Source organism: Myxocyprinus asiaticus, chromosome 33, assembly GCF_019703515.2.
Source record: "Myxocyprinus asiaticus isolate MX2 ecotype Aquarium Trade chromosome 33, UBuf_Myxa_2, whole genome shotgun sequence".
NCBI lineage: Eukaryota > Metazoa > Chordata > Actinopteri > Cypriniformes > Catostomidae > Myxocyprinus > Myxocyprinus asiaticus.
Window position 1 is genome coordinate 32888760 of NC_059376.1, and position 24436 is coordinate 32913195.

Below are 24436 nucleotides of genomic sequence, written 5' to 3' on the forward strand. Positions count from 1 at the left end.
AACCCACCAATTCACTATCTCAAAAAATTAGAATATGGTGACATGCCAATCAGCTAATCAACTCAAAACACCTGCAAAGGTTTCCTGAGCCTTCAAAATGGTCTCTCAGTTTGGTTCACTAGGCTACACAATCATGGGTAAGACTGCTGATCTGACAGTTGTCCAGAAGACAATCATTGACACCCTTCACAAGGAGGGTAAGCCACAAACATTCATTGCCAAAGAAGCTGGCTGTTCACAGTGTGCTGTATCCAAGCATGTTAACAGAAAGTTGAGTGGAAGGAAAAAGTGTGGAAGAAAAAGATGCACAACCAACCGAGAGAACCGCAGCCTTATGAGGATTGTCAAGCAAAATCGAGTTGGGTGAACTTCACAAGGAATGGACTGAGGCTGGGGTCAAGGCATCAAGAGCCACCACACACAGACATGTCAAGGAATTTGGCTACAGTTGTCGTATTCCTCTTGTCAAGCCACTCCTGAACCACAGACAACGTCAGAGGCGTCTTACCTGGGCTAAGGAGAAGAAGAACTGGACTGTTGCCCAGTGTTCCAAAGTCCTCTTTTCAGATGAGAGCAAGTTTTGTATTTCATTTGGAAACCAAGGTCCTAGAGTCTGGAGGAAGGGTGGAGAAGCTCATAGCCCAAGATGCTTGAAGTCCAGTGTTAAGTTTCCACAGTCTGTGATGATTTGGGGTGCAATGTCATCTGCTGGTGTTGGTCCATTGTGTTTTTTGAAAACCAAAGTCACTGCACCCGTTTACCAAGACATTTTGGAGCACTTTATTCTTCCTTCTGCTGACCAACTTTTTAAAGATGCTGATTTCATTTTCCAGCAGGATTTGGCACCTGCCCACACTGCCAAAAGCACCAAAAGTTGGTTAAATGACCATGGTGTTGGTGTGCTTGACTGGCCAGCAAACTCACCAGACCTGAACTCCATAGAGAATCTATGGGGTATTGTCAAGAGGAAAATGAGAAACGAGAGACCAAAAAATGCAGATGAGCTGAAGGCCACTGTCAAAGAAACCTGGGCTTCCATACCACCTCAGCAGTGCCACAAACTGATCACCTCCATGCCACGCCAAATTGAGGCAGTAATTAAGGCAAAAGGAGCCCCTACCAAGTATTGGGTACATATACAGTAAATGAACATACTTTCCAGAAGGCCAACAATTCACTAAAAATGTTTTTTTTTATTGGTCTTATGATGTATTCTAATTTTTTGAGATAGTGAATTGGTGGGTTTTTGTTAAATGTGAGCCAAAGTCATCACAATTAAAAGAACCAAAGACTTAAACTACTTCAGTCTGTGTGCATTGAATTTATTTAATACACGAGTTTCACAATTTGAGTTGAATTACTGAAATAAATGAACTTTTCCACGACATTCTAATTGTTCAATCTACTTGTTTAAGGAGGACACTCGATATACCGCTGCCTTGAAAGGACGTGTTCTGGCTAGTACGCAGCCTACGAAACGAGACACAGCAATCGTTTCCGTCTGCATTTGTGCAAACCCAGCGACCTTAACAGATATGAAATAAATTATCTGCCAAACTAGCTTGGTATTACATTGATGTTGTAATTCAAATAAGTACAGCAGAAGTTGATCCTGTCTCTACAGTAATGACTGATAGCAATACAGGTGAATATAAACCTTAATTTTATTGAGGAAGACATTTTCTCAGGACAGGAGGCAAAAATTACTGTTGAAAAACTGGTTTCATCCAGTTTGGCACAGATAAACCAGCAGTGGGTTATTTTGACTCAGCAGCTTGGGTTGGCTATGGTGAATTTTACTGTCAGTGGCAATGACCCATCCATTAACCCAGCTTTCTGGGTTAAAAAAAATAACCCAGCAAAATTTAGAGTGTTGAAACGACAAAACCTTGCACTAGAATTTGACCTGTAAAATTGAAATAATGGTGGAATAACCCTCACAGGACGATAAAAGCAATGTGAACTTGAACTTTCACAGCCGTGAAAGTACACATTTAGTTCACCTCTCCTTTCTGCATGGTAAATTTGAGAATTAGGTGATTCTGGCAGGACGGATATATATATATATATATATATATATATATATATATATATATATATATATATGAGGTTCCCACAACTTGAGCCTCAGGGGTGGTTCAGAGGAACTCAAATGTACTTGCTATTTAGAGGGCCATCTATAATTCATCATTTTCTTTGGCCCAGTATCAGCCTTGCCTGAAAGCCCCTTTATTTTCTTAGAGCTAAAAGCTTCTACCTGTTTTCCTCTCAGACACTTGACTGAAAAAAAAAAAAAAAACAGTCAGCAGTTAAAAGCTCCCAGCATCAGACAGTGAGCTCCTGCTGGCAGAAGATCAACTTACACATTCATTCTTCAGAGGGGAAAGAAATAATAGAGAGAAAGATGGAGGGAAATACATAGAACAGGTTTCAAGAGCATGTTTCTCTCTAGGGCTTTTCACACTATGCTTAACACCAGGTTACCACCTTTTTTACCACCCTGGGTTAAGCAACGTTTCACACTTTTAATATTGAAACAGGGTTCGCACCGATTTTTACCCTGGGTTATGAAACTATCCTCCAGAGCAGGGTTTGCCCCGAAGTGTAAGGTATACAGTGTGACAATTTATCATAAACTGAACAGTGCTTACCTCGTTAAATATTCATGAGGTTTGTACAGTCACAGATACTTTAACACAAGCGGTATGTTTATTTGCACTTTAAAAGTTTGATTTCAGGCTGACTAAAATGTTCGATGTATGATTTTTGTGAAGTGAGACTAATAAACCTAGATAATGTGATTGTAGCTCGGCATCGTCCAGCATGTATACACTTGAATCGGACCACAGTTGGCATCAGCATTGTGCTCTGAAAGGCTGTAGTGATGCACAAAGTCTCTTACTGGCACGTCCTCCGCTCACATCCTTCCTTCAGTTACGCATTGTGTCATGAATATTTTAAAATTCAGATGAAGTCTGTAGGTCAACTATGCAAAAAAACAGCTGTGACTCAATAATAACAGCGCTGTATTATTAGTTTTTACTTTCTTACATTTTAGGACATTTAAAGGGTTTGTTCACCCCAAAAATGAAAATTCTGTCATTATTTACTCATACTTGTGTTGTTTCAAACCTGTACAGTACTGTGCAAAAGTCTTAGGCACATAAGATTTTTCACAAAAACATTTGTCTTAAGATGGTTATTTATATCTTCAGCTTTAGTGTGTCAATAGGAAATATAAACTGTAGACTTCCAAACATTCCTTTTGCAAAAATAATAGAATAGAAGAACAGGGAGCCCTGCAACATATTGCATGGCTCCCACAGAGCCCTCCACTCAACATTGAGTTAGTCTGAGATTACATGTAGAGACAGAAGCAATTTAGACAGCATAGATAGATAGAAGAACTGTTGCAAATTCTCCAAGAAGCTTGGAATATCCTTTCAGCCAACAACCAAGAAAAACTGTGTCCAGGTGTACCTAGGAGAATCGGTGCTGTTTTGAAGGCAAAGGTGGTCACACCAAATATTGATTTAGCCTTTTTATGTTTACTGGACTTTGTATGACGTTCATTGATAAACGAAAACTACTTATGGCATTGTTTTTGATGAAATCCTCACTATACAACATTTTTCACAAGTGCTTAGAACTTTTGCACAGTACTGTATTTCTTAAATTGTTCTCATGTGGAGAAATTTTGAAGAAAGCTGATGCTGCTCCTTTTTTATCCATACAAATGAAAGTGCATTGTTACTGAGGTTGTCAGTCCCTAACATTCTGCCTAACATCTCCTTTTGTGTTCCATGGAAAAAGCAAGTCATGTGGGTGAGTTAAAGATTACAGAATTTTAATTTTTGTGAACTTTCCTTTCACTCAGTGCTCTCAATTAAAAAGCTGTACACCTTAAAGGAATAGTTCGCCCCAAAAATGAAAATTCTCATTATTTATTCACCCTCATGTCATCTCAGATGTTTATGACTTTCTTCTGCAGAACACAAATGAAAATGTTCAGAAGAATATCTCTGCTCTGTCGGTCCATTCAATGCAAGTTAATGGTTGCCAGAGTTTTGTAGCTTCAAAAAGGACATTTAAAGTGGTATAAAATTAATCCATAAGACTCCAGTGGTATAATCCATGTCTTCAGAAGAAATAGGTGTGGGTGAGAAACCATCAATTTTCAAGTCCATTTTTACTATAAATTCTCCTCCCTGCCCAGTAGGTGGCGATATGCACGAAGAATGCAAATTACCAAAAACAAAAGAAGAAGAATGTGAAAGTGAAATTGGAGATTTATTGGGGGGAAAAAAAGATTTAAATATTGATCTGTTTCTCACCCACACCTATCATATTGCTTCTGAAGATATGGATTTAACCACTGGTGTCATATGGATTACTTTTGTACTGCCTTTATATGCTTTTTGAACCTTCAAAGTTCTGGCCACAATTCACTTGCCTCACTATGGCCCTTCAGACCTGAGATATTCTTCTAAAAATCTTAATTTATGTTCTGCAGAAGAAAGAAAAGTCACACATCTGATGGCATGAGGGTGAGTAAATGATGAGAGAATTTTGGGGTGAACTATCCCTTAAAAATTATTTTTTTTTTTTTTTTTTTTACATTAAATGAAGACTACAGTCAAATCAGTAACCTTATAAAAGCTGTTTTATTCTACATGGAGAAGAGTCCCTCATTGGGGTTGCGGTGTTATGAACACATGACCAGTCGAATATAACTCAAATACTAAACTCAGTAAACACCCTGTTTTTGGACACTTTCACTCATGTATTAAATGAATTATGGCTGACTGTGAATAGTGAATTTCTACAATGGCATTGGTAACTAAACTTTTGCGTTTGAATGATACTGCATCCATGCCCCAAGGTGTCAGTGTAAGTCCAAGATGACATGCATAAAAATAACTGAGTATACATTAACAGCTAGAGCAGATTTACATGGCAAAATTTCCACAGATGAACAAGTATTTATAAAAATGGGTCGCGTGTCATCCTCAAGCTGTATTGGTACAATCAGTGTTAATTACCTCATAAATATGTAAATAAGAACGTTAACCCAAGGTTTACTAATGTGCAGTGGGTAATATTGAGTCCCCATGATTAGTGAGATACCCATGATTAATTATTAACCCAGGGTAAAGTATGAACACTTTGAAACATAGAACATGATTACCCATGAGTAATGGCAGACTTCAGCATGGAATCCACCTTATGCAATGTGCCCTGCTAACGACACCCCAACATTGCGAAAAAGAGGTAGAGAGAGACCGACACGATCAAACAGCCTATGCTAAAACATTAAATAATTTACAGAAATTCCTAATAAACGTATTAAACATGACAGCCATTTCTGCAACACTAGCAGCTGTTATCTAATGGTGACATGTCTCTGCCAGGCTCACTAATGAGCTATTATAAGACGTTAAATGACGGAAACTACACACTCTTATGGGTTACAGCCAGCAATGGGAAAGAGTGTGGTGCATGTGTGTGTGCGTCTTCTCCTGCAGTCTTTCCTAAACTCACTGCAGCTTGCATGTGACTCCCTGCATTTTTCCACTGCCAGCTCTGTCCTGCGGAAACACAAGAGTTTGACGACAGAAAAAAAGGCTTTTCGCATGTGAAATTGCTGATCCAGGGCTTTTCTAAACACAATCATGGGTAAACAAGTTTCTGCAACTAAATGCTGAATTACATAATATGAAATAGTTGATGCTTTTTGCTCAAAGCAATGTAACGTACGTAAAGGTATAGTTCACCCCAAAATGAAAATTCTGTCATCATTTACTCACCCTCATTTTGTTCCAAACCTATATGACTGACTTTTGGCAGAATGTTAACCTTAAGTAAAAAAAGGCATACAGTTTTGGACTGTCATAAGGGTGAGTGAATGTTTACATAATTTGGATATTTGGGTGAACTAACACTTTAAATGAAAAAATAAAGCAGTGAAAGTGTGCAAAGCTATTTGCATTAAATGCAGTTGCAATATTGCATTTTATGTACAGTATTTATTACATTTATTTCATGTGGTACTCAGTGTTTTGCTGTTGAGCTGGTCTTTAGGTCAGTGATCCTGATTGCAAAATAGCAAATAAGTGCATTGTTTTGTAATCAACTCCACTTGCTCCACTAGTGAAACCTTATTGGTTAATAAATAGGTAACCTGGCATCATGAGTCATGTGATCTCAGCTCTGGTGCCAGTGAGGCAGGGAGGGGCCATGTTTGTTTTGGACTGTGAATATCACACAGATCAGGGACATTGCTTTCAAGCATGTTCCATAGATGTGTGATGCTCTTGTGATCCTGTATGAATGAAAATGTCTCCGTTCTTTATAACCAGGTAAAAAGGATGGGCTTTTCTCTTAACTTCTAGAAGCTACTGAGCCACTTTGTGTTTTTGATATATTTCTGGCTGATGCACATTGATTTTATTAACTGGTTCAATTAAGTATATTTGACGCTACTGTGCTGTGAGGTTGTTACAGTATATCATCTAAGGTCGCCTCAATACACACACACACACACATACACACACGAGCAGCTTGAGTGATTACTGTATCTGAATTTATTATCGCAGAAATGGGATTGTGTGTGTCAGTGCACACATGCTCTCCAGGCTTTGTGCTCTTAAAAGCTTTGAGATTTTCTGCTGAGCTTTGCTCCATTATCCATTGAAATGTCAGCTAAATCTTGCACTCTTGAGTGCTGTTTCTGTGCTGCTCCCTGGGGAAATGATTAAATGTACATCTAAAGACTATTATAAATAATAAAGGCTACGAGAGAGAGGTTTAAGTAAATACCTGTCTGTAAACTTTGTGTTACGGCTCCTTTTATCAAACCAAACTGGCATTAGAGGTTTTCATGCCCCTTTCTGTGAATGCTATTGTAAACTGAGCTCTTTTGAAACTATGTAACGGTACATACTTTAGTGCTGGACAAAGTAATTTTATATATTAAAACTGACTGCTTTATAGGTATAGTTCACCCAAAAATGAGATTTCTGTCATCATTTACTCGCCTTCATGTTATGTTTTCTATGGAACACTAAAGGAGAGAGTTTGCTGAAAGTTCAGGCTGCACTTTTCCGTGCAATAAAAGTAGATGGTGGCCATTGCCTCTAAAGCTTAAAAATGGACAAAAAGGCTATATTACAAGTCTTCTGAAGCCATATGACAAAAAGTTATTATTTACCGAAAGTAAGTCATACATTTTCAACAATGTCTGTCCGGGTGAGTTAATGATGGCAGTATACATTTTCTTTGATAACTTTGGCTATATGACAGCTATTAACGGCAGGCTTTATAGCTTATGCTTGATTTATTGTTGTTTTGAAGCACTGAGAGACTGTCTGAAATTTCGTCCCTCTTTTCTACAAGATACTTTGTCAAGAGCATTATTTACTCTCTCTATTTACTCAAGGGCAGAGGCTTTAATTGTGTTTTCCTGTTTAACTTGCCACAACCCTGTCTTGCCTTCTTGAAACTCTTATCTGTCTTCGTAAAGGGAAACAGAAGACGACAACAGTGCTGTTGTTGCCTCCAACTGTCACCTTTACATTTCCGCAGGATCATTCTCCACTCTTCATGTTACGTGTGTGTGTGTGTGTGTGTGTGTGTGTGTGTGTGTGTGTGTTTACAGTCTGTCTGTGTATTGCTAATGGATGTGTTTTTGGATATTTGCCCCGCAGCCCGTGATGCAGACGAGAGGGAGAAGTGGATTCATGCCTTAGAGGGGACAATTCTCCGCCACACCCTTCAGCAGGTAAGAGCCCAGCCGCATCCAGCCCACATGCACCACATTATGCTTAAACTGTCAGGGGTGTAAAAAATCTCCAATATTATGGAAAGTCAATTGATTTACCACTTAATGCAGCAGATTTATCCAGCCAAATTTGCATAAATACACCATGAAATCAAAATTGGAGTTTTGTGGCCTTTAGTAGAGCTAGTGTACTTCTTAAAGTTGACAAAAACACTATGACTTATCTTGCACTCAAAGGCAAATCCAAATTTTTGGCCAAAACGAGCACCTAAATTCTAAATACAGCCTGCCTCTGACTAGCGATAGAAATTTGCAGTTTGTGTTTTTTGTTGGTGTCAGTTGCACTAATGCTCTTACTTTTTTTCCTTTCCCATAAATCAGTTTGTATGCAAAAGAGGTTGCTAGAATTTATTTATTTTGAAAGTGTCTTCATTGCTTTTATCCAATGTTAGGGTTGGGATCCAAAGGATATTCAAGACTTGCATTTTCTAAAACGTGCGTTCTTCCACCGATGCGAATGCAACACAGTGCTAAAATACTCTGACAGTGTTTCCTGCACTACCATTCAGCAGCACAAAACACCGCTACTAGCAGCACGAAACATACAGCGCGACCAGTGTTGTCTGATTCCCAAACAGAGGACTTGGTTCTTTTTAATCTACAATGGAACGAATTACTCTTATAAGCCAGTTCTATTAAGTAGGGATGAGAATTAAAGTCATTTTTATGTATTTTTTATTTTGAGGAACAATTATTTGGAAATATGATCCTTATTGCATTTGCCGCCCTCTGCAGCCTGTTGCCAAATGATAAGACCATTTCAGGTTTCTACAGAGCAGAAATAAAGTATCTGAGTAAAAGGTGTGTTTGCAGACTTTTTAGAGACATATATGCAATCCAATAATTGATCCAAGCTGTATTTTAAATAAAATTTCGAAAACAAGAAATGTAATAGAATATTTCATTAATTTATTCTTTTATAAAATAAGTTTATTAGAGGCATTTGTTTGGGAATTGGACTATACCAGAAGCACCATGTTTTTTGCGCTGTAGATTGAAAAAACTCGGAGTCATTTGTTCAGGAATCAAAATAGACTGGTAGCAATGTATGTTTCACACTAGACCCAGCAGAGGGCAGCGCTGCTGGAAACACCATCACTGTATTTTTAATATGGTGGTCCATCCACATCGGCAGAAAATTGCACATATGGGAACCGTTAAAAAAAACCGAAATTCACGAAAATCGTACGATTACGGTATTTTTTAAAGAATGGAGCCGGTTCTGAACCCAACCCTAATTTTAAGTGAATTAAAAAAAATAAATAAATCGCAAATCATTCATTATGTCATGTCCAACTCGAAATGAACCAAGAACTGTGACTCTGTTGACTCATGATATCTCAAATCAGAATAATTACTGGATTGTTGTTGATACACATAATTAATTTTGTTGTAAATCGTGGTGTTTTATACAAAAACAAATTATAGTAGGGGTGTGATGATCCATCGATCTGGATCGATGCATCGATCAGTTAACCAATGATGCGATGTCATCGATACAACGTGTAAAGGTCGATGTATATTTTTTAAGATGCACTTTTATTTTACCGCTCTAATGCCAGGCACATCCGTACACATTTCTGTCATGCGATGCAGCAACCGTATAATATAAATTTTGCTTTATAAGCGCTAAATATGCTTCTCCTGTGGGACACGGATGTGCGCAGGGTGATTGAAGTGATTGAAGCTGCGCTCTATCCGTGTGCGTGCGCGCCAACAGGGCTGCGAGCTCCAGTGACAGGATAGCGCAGAGCGGCTCACAGATGCGATTAAATTGGGCTTCCCTCAATATGGTGGTGCATGCGGCACATTTGATTTCTACGTTAGAATTTTCCCTTTTAAAGCACTTTGGAGCAATACAACCATGTCAAACTAAAACTTTTATCGGCTAAAGAACCCCAATATTCTGAACAGTGCTGAAGTGGGAGAGAGAAAACACCTGCCTTGTTGCACCAATATCAGTTGCAAGACTTATTACATCTTAACATCAACACCCTTAATAACATGTATCACTGTAACAGAATTTTTCAACACAACCGTGGAAGATGTAGCCAAGAAAAAATGTAGCACAAACTCTCCGGTCATGAGTATGTAAGTATTTTGGATTGAAAGACTTGATTTTTATAGAGATGACAAATTGTCACAGTAATTGTCACAAGGTAATGAGCTGTCATCAAACTATTAATGATCACTTGTATGTGATTGTATGACTATATACACTCACCGGCCAATTTATTAGATACACCTGTTCATGTATATATTCATGTGATTATTTAATCTGCCAATCATGTGGCAGCAGTGTAATGTATAAAATCATGCAGATAAGGGTCAGGAGCTTCAGTTAATTTTCACATCAACCATCAGAATGGGGAAAAAATGTGATCTCAGTGATTTAGATTCCTGTCAGCTTGGATCATTCTGGCCATTCTCCTCTGACCTCTGTCATTAACAAGGCATTTTCGTCCACAGAACTGCCGCTCACTGGATGTTTTTTTTTTTTTTCGCACAATTCTCAATACACACTAGAGACTGTTTTGTGCGCATCAGTTACAGAAATGCTCAAACCAGCCCGTCTGGCACCAACAATCATGCCACGGTCTAAATCACTGAGATCACATTTTTTGCCCCATTCTGATGGTTGATGTGAATATTAACTGAAGTTCCTGACCCATATCTGCATGATTTTATACATTACACTGCTGCCACATGATTGGCTGATTAGATAATCGCATGAATAAGTAGATGTACAGGTGTACCTAATAAAAGTGGCCGGTGAGTGTATGTATACCCAGCTAACAATATTTGGTTCCCAGAATGTTCTGTGTTTGCTGTATATTTACAGTGTATATACAGTATATATACTGAAGTACCTTATTTTGTTGTGGATGTCCCAATGTGGATATTGGATTCGCACTTTTCAGAGAGTTCAATAAAATATTCAAATTATATTTTGGTTGCATTTTTAACATAATAAATGTAGTTGATTGTGTAAAATAGACACATAACATCGTAATATCGATTGCAGGACCCTGAATCAAATCAAATCAAAATCATATCGTGGCAGACTTTGAGGTATCGGCAAACATCGGATCACTGGCTAAGAGAATCGATACAAGATCGTATCATGATGAAACTGGTGATTTACACCCCTATTATTTTGCAAGAATCTTATCTGTTAAAAGATGAAATAATATAATTATAAAGGCTGTTAAAGGTGCACTCAGTAATTTTTTCCTTATGAAAAAATTTCTAAAGACATAAATTGTAATTTTGCGATACATGTAGGAAATCATGACAACTCACGTTAAAATGATGACTCTAGTCATATCAGTAACCTTATAAAAGCTGTTTTATTCTACATGGAGAGTGTCCGCACATGGGGGCTGCCATGTTAGAATCAGATGACCAGCCGAATACTACTCACTCAATCTCAGTAACCGTCCTGTTATTTGACACTTTCACTCATTGATTGAAGTAATCATGGCTTACTTTGAATACTAAATTTCTACAATGGCATCTGAAACTGAAAACAATTGTTTTTAAATGATGCTGCGTCCAAGCCACTAGGTGTCATTGTAAGTCCAAGATGACACGAAGACAAAGGTTACTTAGTGTACCTTTTAAGAGAAGCATTGTTTGCTTTGTTACTTCCAAATATTTCTTTATCAAAAGTACTAAAAGAATTGGTAATGGAATCGTTATGGAAGTAGAGTTTGTGAAAGATTTGTTTTCTAAAGAATCTGAATATACAGGGGGCCTGGGTGGCTCAGCAAGTAAAGATGCTGACTACCACCCCTGGAGTAGCGAGTTCGAATCCAGGGCGTGCTGAGTGACTCAAGCCAGGTCTCCTAAGCAACCAAATTGGCCTGGTTGCTAGGGAGGTTAGAGTCACATGGGGTAACCTCCTCGCGGTTCGCTCTCGGTGAGGCATGTGGTGAGTTGTGCGTGGATGCCGCGGAGAATAGTGTGAAGTCTCCCATGCACTATGTCATTGGTAACATGCTCAGCAAGCCACGTGATAAGATGCGTGGATTGACGTCTCAGACGCGGAGGCAACTGAGATTTGTCCTCCACCACCCGGATTGAGGCGAGTCACTCCGCCAGCACGAGGACTTACAGCGCATTGGGAATTGGGCATTCCAAATTGGAGAGGGAAAAGGGGAGAAAGTCAAGAAAAAAAAAAGAATCTGAATATATATATGTATATATAGACACACACAGTATCTATATTTAAAAAAAAAACACACGCACAAAACCACAGTACAGAAACTGCCCTTCTTAGGGTGACAAATGACTTAGTGATGGCGGAGGATGCTGGAGAGTGCTCCATTTTAATTTTGCTTTATTTAACTGCAGCGTTTGATACAGTTGATCATTTAGTTTTAATTGAGACATTGAAGAGATGGGTGGGAATATCTGGGGTGGCATTAGGCTGGTTTGTTTCCTGGTTTGATGAATAGGAAATTTGTGGTGTCTGTCGGAGATGAGATGTCCTCCTCTTCTAAAGTTAATTGTGGTGTTCTGCAAGGATCCCTTTTAGGACCAATATTGTTTTCACTATATATGTTACCGCTTGGTTATGTGATTCATATATACAACATTAATTTTCATTGCTATGCAGATAACCTGCAATTGTATTTATCAATAACTACATTTCCATCCAAGGATTTTTTACGAAAAAAGTTTTAGCGCATCAAAATTAAGCTGATGGAAACGCATTTTATCAACATAATATTTTTCTGTTTAACTCTAGCGCATAAACTCTATGTCGATACATCAAATGTTGTGAAAAACTGGTTTGGAAACACTTTTTGTCGAGAAAATTGGCATTAACGCAAAAATGTAGTGTCACATGACAGAATTTACCCCAATCGTTGTCTGTGTTAATCATGATGACAAGGTATAAGATCTTTGAAAGCCAATATATTGTACGTGATTATGGATTGATCTGAACGGCATAAAGATCCGATCATTGCAAATATGACACTTCCAGGAGTGCCAATACAAATATCACGTGATAAAGTGCACGGAGAACAAATTAATGGCCACTGTTTGTGATTAATTTAATCGCTGTAGCCATCCGTTTATTTATTAAAGTTGCTTTTTCACACCAATCAAAATAATTAGACGGCAGTCACGGAATTAGTCCACAATACAAAAAACATATCATTTCTGTGCACAAATATGTTTTAAATTAAAAATATATGCACAATACTAGAAGAAAAGCTTCAGTGTGCTTTTTTGGAACACTAACATATACAGTGCATCCGGAAAGTATTCACAGCGCTTCACTTTTTCCACATTTTGTTATGTTACAGCCTTATTCCAAAATGGATTAAATTCATTATTTTCCTCAAAATTCTACAAACAATACCCCATAATGACAATGTGAAAGAAGTTTGTTTGAAATCTTTGCAAATTTATTAAAAATAAAAAACGAAAAAAAAATCACATGTACGTAAGTATTCACAGCCTTTGCCATGACACTCAAAATTGAGCTCAGGTGCATCCTGTTTCCACTGATCATCCTTGAGATGTTTCTACAACTTGATTGGAGTCCACCTGTGGTAAATTCAGTTGATTGGACATGATTTGGAAAGGCACACACCTGTCTATATAAGGTCCCACAGTTAACAGTGCATGTCAGAGCACAAACCAAGCCATGAAGTCCAAGGAATTGTCTGTAGACCTCCGAGACAGGATTGTATCGAGGCTCAGATCTGGGGAAGGGTACAGAAAAATGTCTGCAGCATTGAAGGTCCCAATGAGCACAGTGGCCTTCATCATCCGTAAATGGAAGAAGTTTGGAACCACCAGGACTCTTCCTTGAGCTGGCCGCCTGGCCAAACTGAGCGATCGGGGGAGAAGGGCTTTAGTCAGGGAGGTGACCAAGAACCCGATGGTCACTCTGACAGAGCTCCAGCATTTCTCTGTGGAGAGAGGAGAACCTTCCAGAAGAACATCCATCTCTGCAGCACTCCACCAATCAGGCCTGTATGGTAGAGTGGCCAGACGGAAGCCACTCCTCAGTAAAAGGCACATGACAGCCCGCCTGGAGTTTGCCAAAAGGCACCTGAAGGACTCTCAGACCATGAGAAACAAAGATTGAACTCTTTGGCCTGAATGGCAAGCGTCATGTCTGGAGGAAATCAGGCACCGCTCATCACCTGGCCAATACCATACCTACAGTGAAGCATGGTGCTGGCAGCATCACGCTGTGGGGATGTTTTTCAGCGGCAGGGACTGGGAGACTAGTCAGGATCGAGGGAAAGATGAATGCAGCAATGTACAGAGACATCCTTGATGAAAACCTGCTCCAGAGCGCTCTGGACCTCAGACTGGGGCGAAGGTTCATCTTCCAACAGGACAACGACCCTAGCACACAGCCAAGATAACAAAGGAGACTGGAAGACTAGTCAGGATCGAGGGAAAGATGAATGCAGCAATGTACAGAGACATCCTTGATGAAAACCTGCTCCAGAGCGCTCTGGACCTCAGACTGGGGCGAAGGTTCATCTTCCAACAGGACAACGACCCTAGCACACAGCCAAGATAACAAAGGAGTGGCTCCGGGTCAACTCTGTGAATGTCCTTGAGTGGCCCAACCAGAGCCGAGACTTGAACCCGATTGAACATCTCTGGAGAGATCTGAAAATGGCTGTGCACCGACGCTCCCCATCCAACCTGATGGAGCTTGAGAGGTCCTGCAAAGAAGAATGGGAGAAACTGCCCAAAAATAGGTGTGCCAAGCTTGTAGCATCATACTCAAAAGGACTTGAGGCTGTAATTGGTGCCAAAGGTGCTTCAACAAAGTATTAAGCAAAGGCTGTGAATACTTATGTACATGTGAAAAAATTAGGGACATCTGGGAAGCGAATTATCGATAAACACACATTTCTGAATGGAAACGGCTTAAGAGCAGATTTTTGTTGCGCTAAACCAAAACTTATGCGACAAAGTGTTTTATTAGGCATGACGTCATCATGCACACCATTTTTATCGATAAAAGGCCATTTGAATGTAAACAGGCAGAAGACGGCAAATTTCGCAAATTTTTTTTTTTTACGCATTTTCACTTTGTCGACAACAAAATAGCGTGAAAAGTGGATGGAAACTAGGCTATTGCATCCCAATGATCTGACTAATTTAAATGTTCTTCAAGTGTGTATAAAAGATGTACAAAATTGGATGGCATGTAATTTTCTTCAGTTTAATACTAACAAAACAGAGGTTGTTATAATCGTTCATGATTCTAAAAAAAGTGAGATTGAGTCAGCACTTAAACAGGTGATCCCAAATAATCAGCAGGTGGTAAAAAAGTTGGGAGTCTACTTTGATACTAATTTAAATATGGAGAACCTTATACATGCTTTTATTTCGTCACGCCTTGATTATTGTAATGCACTGTTTTCAGTTTTAAATCAACACACTTTAGCACTGTTATAATCAGCGCAAAATGCTGCAGCTAGACTTTTGACACGAACTAGGTCTTTTACTCGTATTACTCCAGTTTTAGCTTCTTTGTATTGGCTGTCAATACATTTTACGGTTGATTTTAAGATTTTTATTAATTACATATAAGGCATTACATGGGTTGGCGCCAGAATATTTAGCAGAACTTTTAAAACCCTATGAAACAGTTAGACCTCTTAGATTATCTTGTCATATACTGTTGGCTGTTCCAAGATCCAGATGCAAAATGAAAGTTGAGAGAGCGTTTGTAGTGAAGGCCCCATGATTATGGAACAGCCTGACCTGGGATAATCTGCTGAATCTGTGTCTGTTTTTAAGTCTTTTTTAAAAACTCATTTGTATAGACTGGCTTTTATTACTGAATGAATGTGCTGTGATTTACTGTGTGTGTTGCTTTTATTACTATGTGATGTGAATATGTTGTTTTACTGTGTGTTCATTTTTGAATTTTTGTTTTGTGAAGCACTTTGTGCTTGATTTGCTGAAAAGTGCTATATAAATAAAACTATATATATACTGTGTGTGTGTGTGTCTCTCTCTCTCTCTCTCTCTCTCTCTCTCTCTCTCTCTCTCTCATATATATATATATATATATATATATATATATATATATATATATATATATATATATATATATATATATATATATATATACATATATATATATATATATATATATATATATATATATATATATATATATATATAATATATATATATATATATAGAACATTTATTTTAAAACTTGAAAACAGTCTTTGAGCTTATTAAATGAGGTGTATGGTGACCCATACAGACATAGGAAAACCATGACAGACTGAGCAGCATGTGGTTTTAGTTAGTTTATCTTTCTCCCTTTATCTGTTCATCCTTTTATTGTGTGTGTATAATTTTCCTCATCTCTCGCTGTATCTTCCCTTCATCTCTTCCTCTTCCAGGTCTTTCTATTACTTTTCTCCCTTTTACCTCCTCAGTACTGCCTGCCTTCTTTTTTTTTTTTTTTTATCTGCTGACTGGCAGCTACAAGCATGGCTGCAAGTACTGTACCTACAAGCACAGAGAGCACTGTCATCCAATCACATGATCTTAATAGCCAATCACAACTTACATATTCAGCTAGTCCCTCCTGTGCAGGAAACAGCAGATCCAATCACAGCAGTGTATTGTTTTTGCTACAGGCTTATGCCACTGTTTTTTCATACTTTCTCTTCTGCGTTTTTTCTTTTGAGGAAGTGTAGCCAAGAGTGGTTTATAGAACAGCTTGGAGTACATCAGTCAATAGGTACTTGTTCACCTAATTTGCCCCTCCTTTACCAGATATAGTGGACAGATATAGAAAGTGAGACAGAGAGAGTTTGGGTCAGATTTGGAAGTTTTGAGGAGGCATGTCCCACCGTGGCAAGAACAGAGTAAGTAACTTTGTTTTGCTCGAGTTTACTGATGCGTTTTAAATGGGTCACACTGTGTGTGTGTTTCAATATGTGTGCAGGTAAGGGTGTGTTATTTGTGTAATGGTGTGTAAGAGCGAGGGTGTGTGTGCTATGAAGGTAGTAGGGGAACATTTGGTTGTGCAAAGAGAGAGAGAGGGCATGGGTCACACTTGTATGCGTCAGTTACTTTTTGACTGACTGACCTTGTGATTTGTAATCTCAGATGCTTTACAGCCAAATCATGGGTTGATATTGTGTATATGTGTGCACAGTCTTGTGTTGTCTGTGTTGACATAATAGAGCACTTTATCAAAGTCGGACTTATGTGTTTGGTCTTGAAATGTGTCACAGGACCACATTGAGGTCAGTATTGGTTGTCATTTTGTCTCCTAAAAACACACAATGATTGCCTACACACCTTTGATTCATACTGAAACATACTAGCTTTGTTCCAAAATCTAGTAAGCTGCCTATGTAGGCAACGTGAAGGGCGTAAAAGCTGTTCCAAAAGATAGGTAGCATAATTAATGATAGCAATTAAAGATTTTTGACTCCAAGACCCCCCATTGTCCATGATGATATTCGAAGGCCCCATCCCCCAGAAAATAGTATCAATAGATTAAAATACTTCATCATTATTCAGTGTCATTGTTTATATGATCTTGCGTTTTAATTAAGCTTGATTATTTTAAAATGTCCTTTTTTTTCATATCAGTTTAGGTCTTCTCAAGGCCTCCTTGGACGTTTGTTGAGGCTTCTATTTGAGAACCATTGCCACAATAAATTGCGACAAGATTGTTTAAAAATATTCATCTACAGTATGGTAGATGAAGCGAGAGAATATAATTAAATATAGTGAAATAATTACTGAAAATTATCAATATAATAAATTTATGTAATTACAAAGATCACTGTTTTACCCAATATTTGTGTGTGCTGTGCATATTTATGCTTATTTATTTTATTTTATTTATTTATTTATTCCTTTTTCACCCAATTTGGAATGCCCAATTCCCAGTGCGCTTTAAGTCCTCGTGGTCGCGTAGTGATTCGAATCCCAGCTGCCTCCGCCTCTGAGACCGCCAACCTACACATCTTATCACGTGGCTTGTTGAGCGCGTTGCCACGGAGACATAGCACGTGTGGAGGCTTCACGCCATCCACGCTCAACTCACCATGCGCCCCACTGAGAACGAATCACATTATAGTGACCACAAGGAGGTTATCCCATGTGACTCTACCCTCCCTAGCAACCGGGCCAATTTGGTTGCTTAGGAGACCTGGCTGGAGTCACTCAGCACGACCTGGGATTTGAACTAGCGAACTAGTGAACTCCAGGGGTGGTAGCCAGCGTCTTTTACCACTGAGCTACCCAGCCCCCCCATATTTATGCTTATTAGAAAACCATGCCGTTAGCTCAACAGCATGTGTAACCAGTCCTGCTAATGGCAAACTCTATTGAAATCAATTGTGAGTCAAGTCTGCCATGTGTGTTGTTTGAGGAATGCTATTTTTAAAGTAGTCAACCAGAATGACCCTCACTGTTGGATTAATGTGGCAATAAAACGCACGATCCATGTATGATGCATTGAGTTGCTGCCTATGTTGAGAGTTCCAGATAAGTGACTATAAAGTTTACATTTCAGTTATGATGATGCCTATGGGACCGTTCTCATCGAACATGTTTTTGCATTCACCTGCGCTGATTTTCAATAGTTTTTATGTAAACGTGCTAAACAGAGCCTCTCGTACAGCAGCTTCGCATATTTTGTTGTTTGATGATGTGATAAATTAAAAAGAACTTCAACTTTTAAAAGCGTGCCCTAAGACACCTGCCTTTTGTTATATTAGATTTTGTTTTGTTTTTTTGTTTTTTTTGTTTTTTGCAACGCAAGTACATGTTTGGTCTGAACGGTTCCTTAGAATGAAGCAGTATACAGTAGACCACAAGGTACCTCACTAGGTTTTGGAGCAGAGTAGGTGTCTTCTCTGCAGTTGTGTTAGATCTCCAGAGTGTCTCGGTCAGCTCAAGCTCAGCTATGACTCAGACTGTAAGAGCGAGTCAATGGGAACAGCTTCCTGTCTGCACAGTCTTTACGTGCAGGTGTTTTAACAGCTTCCATGTATCTCTCAGTGTGCCACAGCTTTTTCCTGCCAGGCACAGGCTAAAAACATTATGTAAGGCTCTCTGGGGGCTAAGGCATGCTTGTTAAGCAGTTATTTCAGTGATTTACATGCCAAAACTGCAAATCTACCTTTTATACAGGCCTGGTGGGAGTTGAGATGTTGATGGTGCCTGTAAAAATAAAACAAACTGTTTAATATCTGTTCCTTTTAATTTGAAATGAAAATTCTATTTGGCTAAATGTCTGTTGGTCCCTTAGAAGTCAGTATGGACAAATGCAGCTTGAGATGTTGGTGTATGGTTTGATAAGCCTGAAATGCAAGTATGCAAACACTGATGGCCAGCGCATTGCAAGCGTTAGGTGTACATACTTAAATCTTAATTCTCATTAACAGCTTTTATGACATTTCCACAATTTGTGTGTGGAGTTGACTCAATGAATCATATGGTTTCATACTGATATTCCACTTAACCTTTAATTCCTGAGCGGATTTGTTCAACTCCTGCAGACTTTGACCTATTTTTTTATGATTTGACCCGCAGTAGGATGGCAGTTGGCTGCATATTGCTTTTCTTCATTTTCCCATGCAGTTTAATTCTGCCAGTCTCCACCGTGGAGTCTATTTACAGTGGCCAGCGAGACCCAAAGCTCATGGCAGTGAACCCCAGACGAGGAAGTACCTCTCTTATATAAGCTACTGCCAACATTTAACCTTTTGATTTTGCCACTTTAAACTGTATATATTTACTTTTCAAAGACACCTGGGCTAACCGGCATTAACTATAGTCTTTTTTTTTTTTTTTTTTTAACCACTTTACTGAAATATCTGGAATAGCCTAAGATGTGTTTGCAGAGTAGCAGATAAATACTTGTCAATTGCTCAGTGTACAAGAAGTAACTGTTGTTTGCCATTCTTGTAATGGTTGTCAAGCTTCTGCTCACAGTACACACAGTAATACTGAGTATAGGAGAGGCATCACACCTCACGGGAGTGTCATTGTGGTAAACCATATGCTGTTAAAAAGCATTAGGAGGAAGAAAATTAAAAAAATTAAAATTCTCTCATCATTTACTAACCCTCAAGCCATCCCAGATGTGTAGACTTTCTTCTGCAGAACACAAACAAAGATTTTTAGAAGAATGTCTCAGCTGTGTTGGTCCATTCAATGCAAGTGAATGGTGGCCAGAACTTTGAAGGTCCAAAAAGCATATAAAGAATCATAAAAGTAATCCATATGCCTCCAGGGGTTAAATCCATATCTTCAGAAGTGAAATGATAGGTGTGAGAAACAGATAAATATTTAAGCCCTTTTTTACTATAAATCTGCACTTTTACCAGCCCTCCTATTCGTGTTCACGAAAGGACCAAGTTTCTTTTTTTTTTTTTTTTTTTTTTTTGCCGATTCACATTTTTCGTGCATATCGCCACCTACTGGGCAGGGAGGAGAAAGAAAAAATATAATAGGTATAAAGCAAAGGAAAAGCATAAATAAATCATATTTGCGCAACAGCCCAGTAGGTGGTGATATGCACAAATAATGCAAATCGGCCAAAAACAAAAGAAGAACTCTGGTGAACGCGCAAAGGAGGGCTGTGTGAAAGTAGATTTATAGTAAAAAAGGACTTGAAAATGTATCCATTTCTCACCCACCCCTTTCATATCACTTCTGAAAACATTGATACCACTGGAGTCATATAGATCACTTTTATGCTGCCTTTGAGGGTGAATAAACTATGAGAGAATTTTCATTTTTGAAACTATTCCTTTAATGGAAATGACTCTACTGAACACTTCACCCCTATTCAGTAGTGGACTGCTAAAATAATGAGATTAAAAATATGATGAGATTAATTTTCTAGAAATTGCTATATCAATATCTAAATCGCAGCCCCTCTTTATTCTGCAGTTCAGTTCAGTATCAGTCACTTGCATGATCTGATCTATGTTTATACCAGTTGTCTAATTGTGTAATTCAGTTAAAGCTGTTAAAGAGAAATGTGAACATGCAGGGAGCAGTTCTGCTCAGTCAACTGGTCTGTTCCTCTCGAAAGCAGAACGTTGCTGAGTTCAGGACTCCATGGAAGCTTTTATACACCGAGAAAGGGCTGAAACCAATCCCTCTCACTTTCAATTGCAGGAGGCAGAAACAGGATTCGTTCCCAGCGTTCAGGACTTCGACAAGAAGCTAGCAGAGGCGGATGCGTATTTGCAGATTTTGATCGACCAGTTAAAAGTAAGTCTTTTGTACTTTTAAAAAGTATATGGTAAATCATGAGACTGTATTGTGACTCAAAAGAGCCATGTTGTTTGAGTTGACAATTGTTTACGAACATTGTTTTCTAATTGTTGTTCTTGCTCAGCTCTTTGATGAGAAGATAAAAGACTGCAAGGAAGATGAGTCGCGGAGGGTAAGGCATGATGTTCTGTTTTCCTTCTGTGTCATCACTGACACATTTTCAATCAGTGTCTGCAGTTACTGGGTGACTTTTATAGAAATTCTTCCTTTTTGTAACGTTATTGTTACATCCTGATATTTATCAGGAAAGAATGTAGTACTGAGGTTAGAACTGCTCTTGGAAGTGGTGGTGATAGTAAATTATGTGTTGTAATTTGGTTTTGTACAGTATACATATGTATGTTTTGGGGAAAACCCTTATATGGAGATGGTTTGTGCACGTATTATGTTAATTACTAACTGCACACATGCTCCCTCGTTTAGAATAATACGGATTCATCAACATTACAAGAAGTACAAATTTTACATAAAGACGTACCTGTTGTGAATCTGGCTGGAAATTTTGTTTGAGGCCACGTCCACACTGAAACGTTTTGGGTTTTAAAACGCATTGATTTTTGCAACGTTTACGCTTATGCTCCACAATGGAACACGGTTTTCTTCCACCGAAAATGGAGACTTTCAAAAACGCTCTCTAGTACCGCATACTTTGGAAAAGGATGACGATAGGAAACAAGGTTTGGATTAGGATGGATATGCCCTGTGAACTTTTTCTGCATACATAAGAAATAACATTTGTATGAATTAATGAGTGAATGAAATCCAATTAAATTTATTCACACCCAGTGATACTAAATTTGAAGTAAAGCTTTTACAGAAAGTAGAGTGACAGTTTTAGTCCTTTTTAAGGCATGAAACTCATGAGACTCATTTGGTCACAAGCTGATGCTTTCATTTCTGCTTTGAAGTGTTTGTAAAGGTGCATGTTCTGTTCTTTGTTTTTATTCAAGGGCATTTCACAATTCTAACTGAAACTGGTCCATTTCTCTTCCATTTTGTTAATCACAGAAAATCGAGAACCTGAAGGATACCACTTGTGTAAGACCATCTGCACCTTCACCCTCTTAATGCTTCTTGGTTCAAATTTTGGTGCTGGAATGTAATTTCATTTCTTGTTTTTGTTTTTTAGAGTATGGTAGAGTCCATCAAACACTGTATCGTACTACTACAGATTGCCAAGGTAAAACGCTTGCCTTGTTGGCTCGTTTTGTGTTTGTACCAGTGTTTTGTTTTTCCCCTGGGTCTGCGTTAGTATTTATTTACCAGTCTTCCGACCTGTAATTTTCCACAACCCTGTTAATGTTTATTTTGGCCGGATTATCAACATTCCAACATGTACCATTTCAATGATTTGGAGAGGTGGTTCTAAGAGATTCAGGAAGTGAAAATACCTCAAGTGACCTTTTGTTATTGTCTCAAAAAAGTTAAGCAAAGCCATCAGTGCAGACCATTTGAACAAGTTTTTATAGTCTTCTTTGTCTTTTGTGGCTGTTTCTCAGCTATGAGCCGTTTTTCTCAATTTGTGTTTTCTTTTTAAAATTTGAAGGACCAAAGTAACGAACAGCAACATTCAAACGGACTAATAGTAAGTTTTGACATTCCTCAACAATCGAGCGTTGCTCCTTTTCTCTCTTCCACTGAAATACAATTTTCACTTCAATTAAAACTGAACCGAGATGTGCATGATCTTGATCTGATGGCTCCGGCCACCACGTCTGCCACTCTCTTTCTGGTTTTGCTCTTGACCTTTCTCTCACGCTTCGTGTTGGGTCATTTCTGGGCCTGTTCTTTCCTATGGTCATGATTTTCAACAATGTAAAAATCTCTTTGACAATGTGATTGATCCAAACTACTCCAGCCCTTCAAATGTAAGACACATATACAGTATGTACACACAAAATGACCACTGATTTTCCGTTGTCATACATGCTATTGAGCCATGTAGGATAAATAGATGGTGACCTGTTATAACCTTCCCACAGGCTCTCATCAGATCAATAACTATCATGGCTAGACCTTACGAGCAATGTAACACGCAATTACACTGGTGGCCAAAAGTTTGGAACAATGTACAGATTTTGCTGTTTCGGAAGGAAATTTGTACTTTAATTCACCAAAGTGGCATTCAGCTGATCACAAAGTATAGTCAGGACATTACTGATGTAAAAAAAACAGCACCATCACTATTTGAAAAAAGTCATTTTTGATCAAATCTAGACAGGCCCCATTTTCAGCAGCCATCACTCCAACAACTTATCTTTGTGTAATCATGCTGCTTTGCTAATTTGGTACTAGAAAATCACTTGCAATTATATCAAACACAGTTGAAAGCTGTTTGGTTTGTTAAATGAAGCTTAACATTGTCTTTGTGTTTGTTTTTGAGTTCCCACAGTATGCAATAGACTGGCATGTCTTAGTCAATGTTAGGTCAAAAATGGCAAAAAAGAAACCGCTTTCTCTAGAAACTCATCAGTCAATCATTGTTTTGAGGAATGAAGGCTATACATTGTTTTAAATTGCCAAAAAACAAGATTTCATACAAAGGTGTACACTACAGTCTTCAAAGACAAAGGACAACTGGCTCTAACAAGGACAGAAAGAGACGTGGAAGGCCTGATGTACAGCTAAACAAGAGGATAAGTACATCAGAGTCTCTAGTTTGAGAAATAGATGCCTCACATGTCCTCAGCTGACAGCTTCATTGAATTCTACCTGCTCAACACCAGTTGCATGTACAACAGTAAAGAGAAGACTCAGGGGTGCAGGCCTTATTGGAAGAATTGCAAAGAAAAAGCCACTTTTGAAACAGAAAAACAAAAAGAAAAGTTTAGAGGCAAAGAAACACAGACCAGATAATAGGAAGAGTGTTATGGATCTTAACCCCATTGAGCTTTTGTGGGATCAGCTAGACTGTAAGGTGTGTGAGAAGTGCCCGACAAGACAGCCAAATCTATGGCAAGAGCTACAGGAAGCGTGGGGTGAAATGTCACCCGAGTATCTGGACAAATTGACCGCTATAATTCCAAGGATCTGCAAAGCTGTCATTGCTGCACAAGGAGGATTTTTTGATGAGAACTCTTTAAAGAAGTTTGCAATTTTTTTTTCAAATTGTAATAGTAATTTTTCACGTTATTAATGTCCTGACTATACATTGTGATTAGTTCAATGCCACTCTGGTGAATAAAAGTACCAATTTCTTTCCATAAGAGCAAAATCTGTACATTATTCCAAACTTTTGGCCGCCAGTGTACATTCAACTCTTGTTGCAGG

General features: G+C 38.5%; 1 protein-coding gene across 6 annotated transcripts in view; it reads left to right on the forward strand.

Annotated features, from left to right (window-relative positions):
• LOC127424109 (oxysterol-binding protein-related protein 9-like) overlaps window positions 1-24436 on the forward strand; it is a 53343-nt gene that overhangs the window by 7757 nt on the left and 21150 nt on the right. Inside the window, exons 1-7 of one of the 6 annotated variants that reach the window (XM_051668959.1) lie at window positions 6253-6359; window positions 7707-7780; window positions 21008-21103; window positions 21231-21278; window positions 22175-22204; window positions 22296-22346; window positions 22713-22751. In XM_051668959.1, the coding sequence (XP_051524919.1) occupies window positions 22299-22346; window positions 22713-22751 (87 nt within the window). In that variant the 5' untranslated portion in view covers window positions 6253-6359; window positions 7707-7780; window positions 21008-21103; ... (1 more) ...; window positions 22175-22204; window positions 22296-22298. Of the gene's footprint in view, window positions 1-6252; window positions 6360-7706; window positions 7781-16528; window positions 16723-21007; window positions 21104-21230; window positions 21279-22116; window positions 22205-22295; window positions 22347-22712; window positions 22752-24436 lie in introns of those variants that run through there. The other 5 variants (XM_051668956.1, XM_051668958.1, XM_051668957.1 and 2 more) reach the window with 5 other exon arrangements.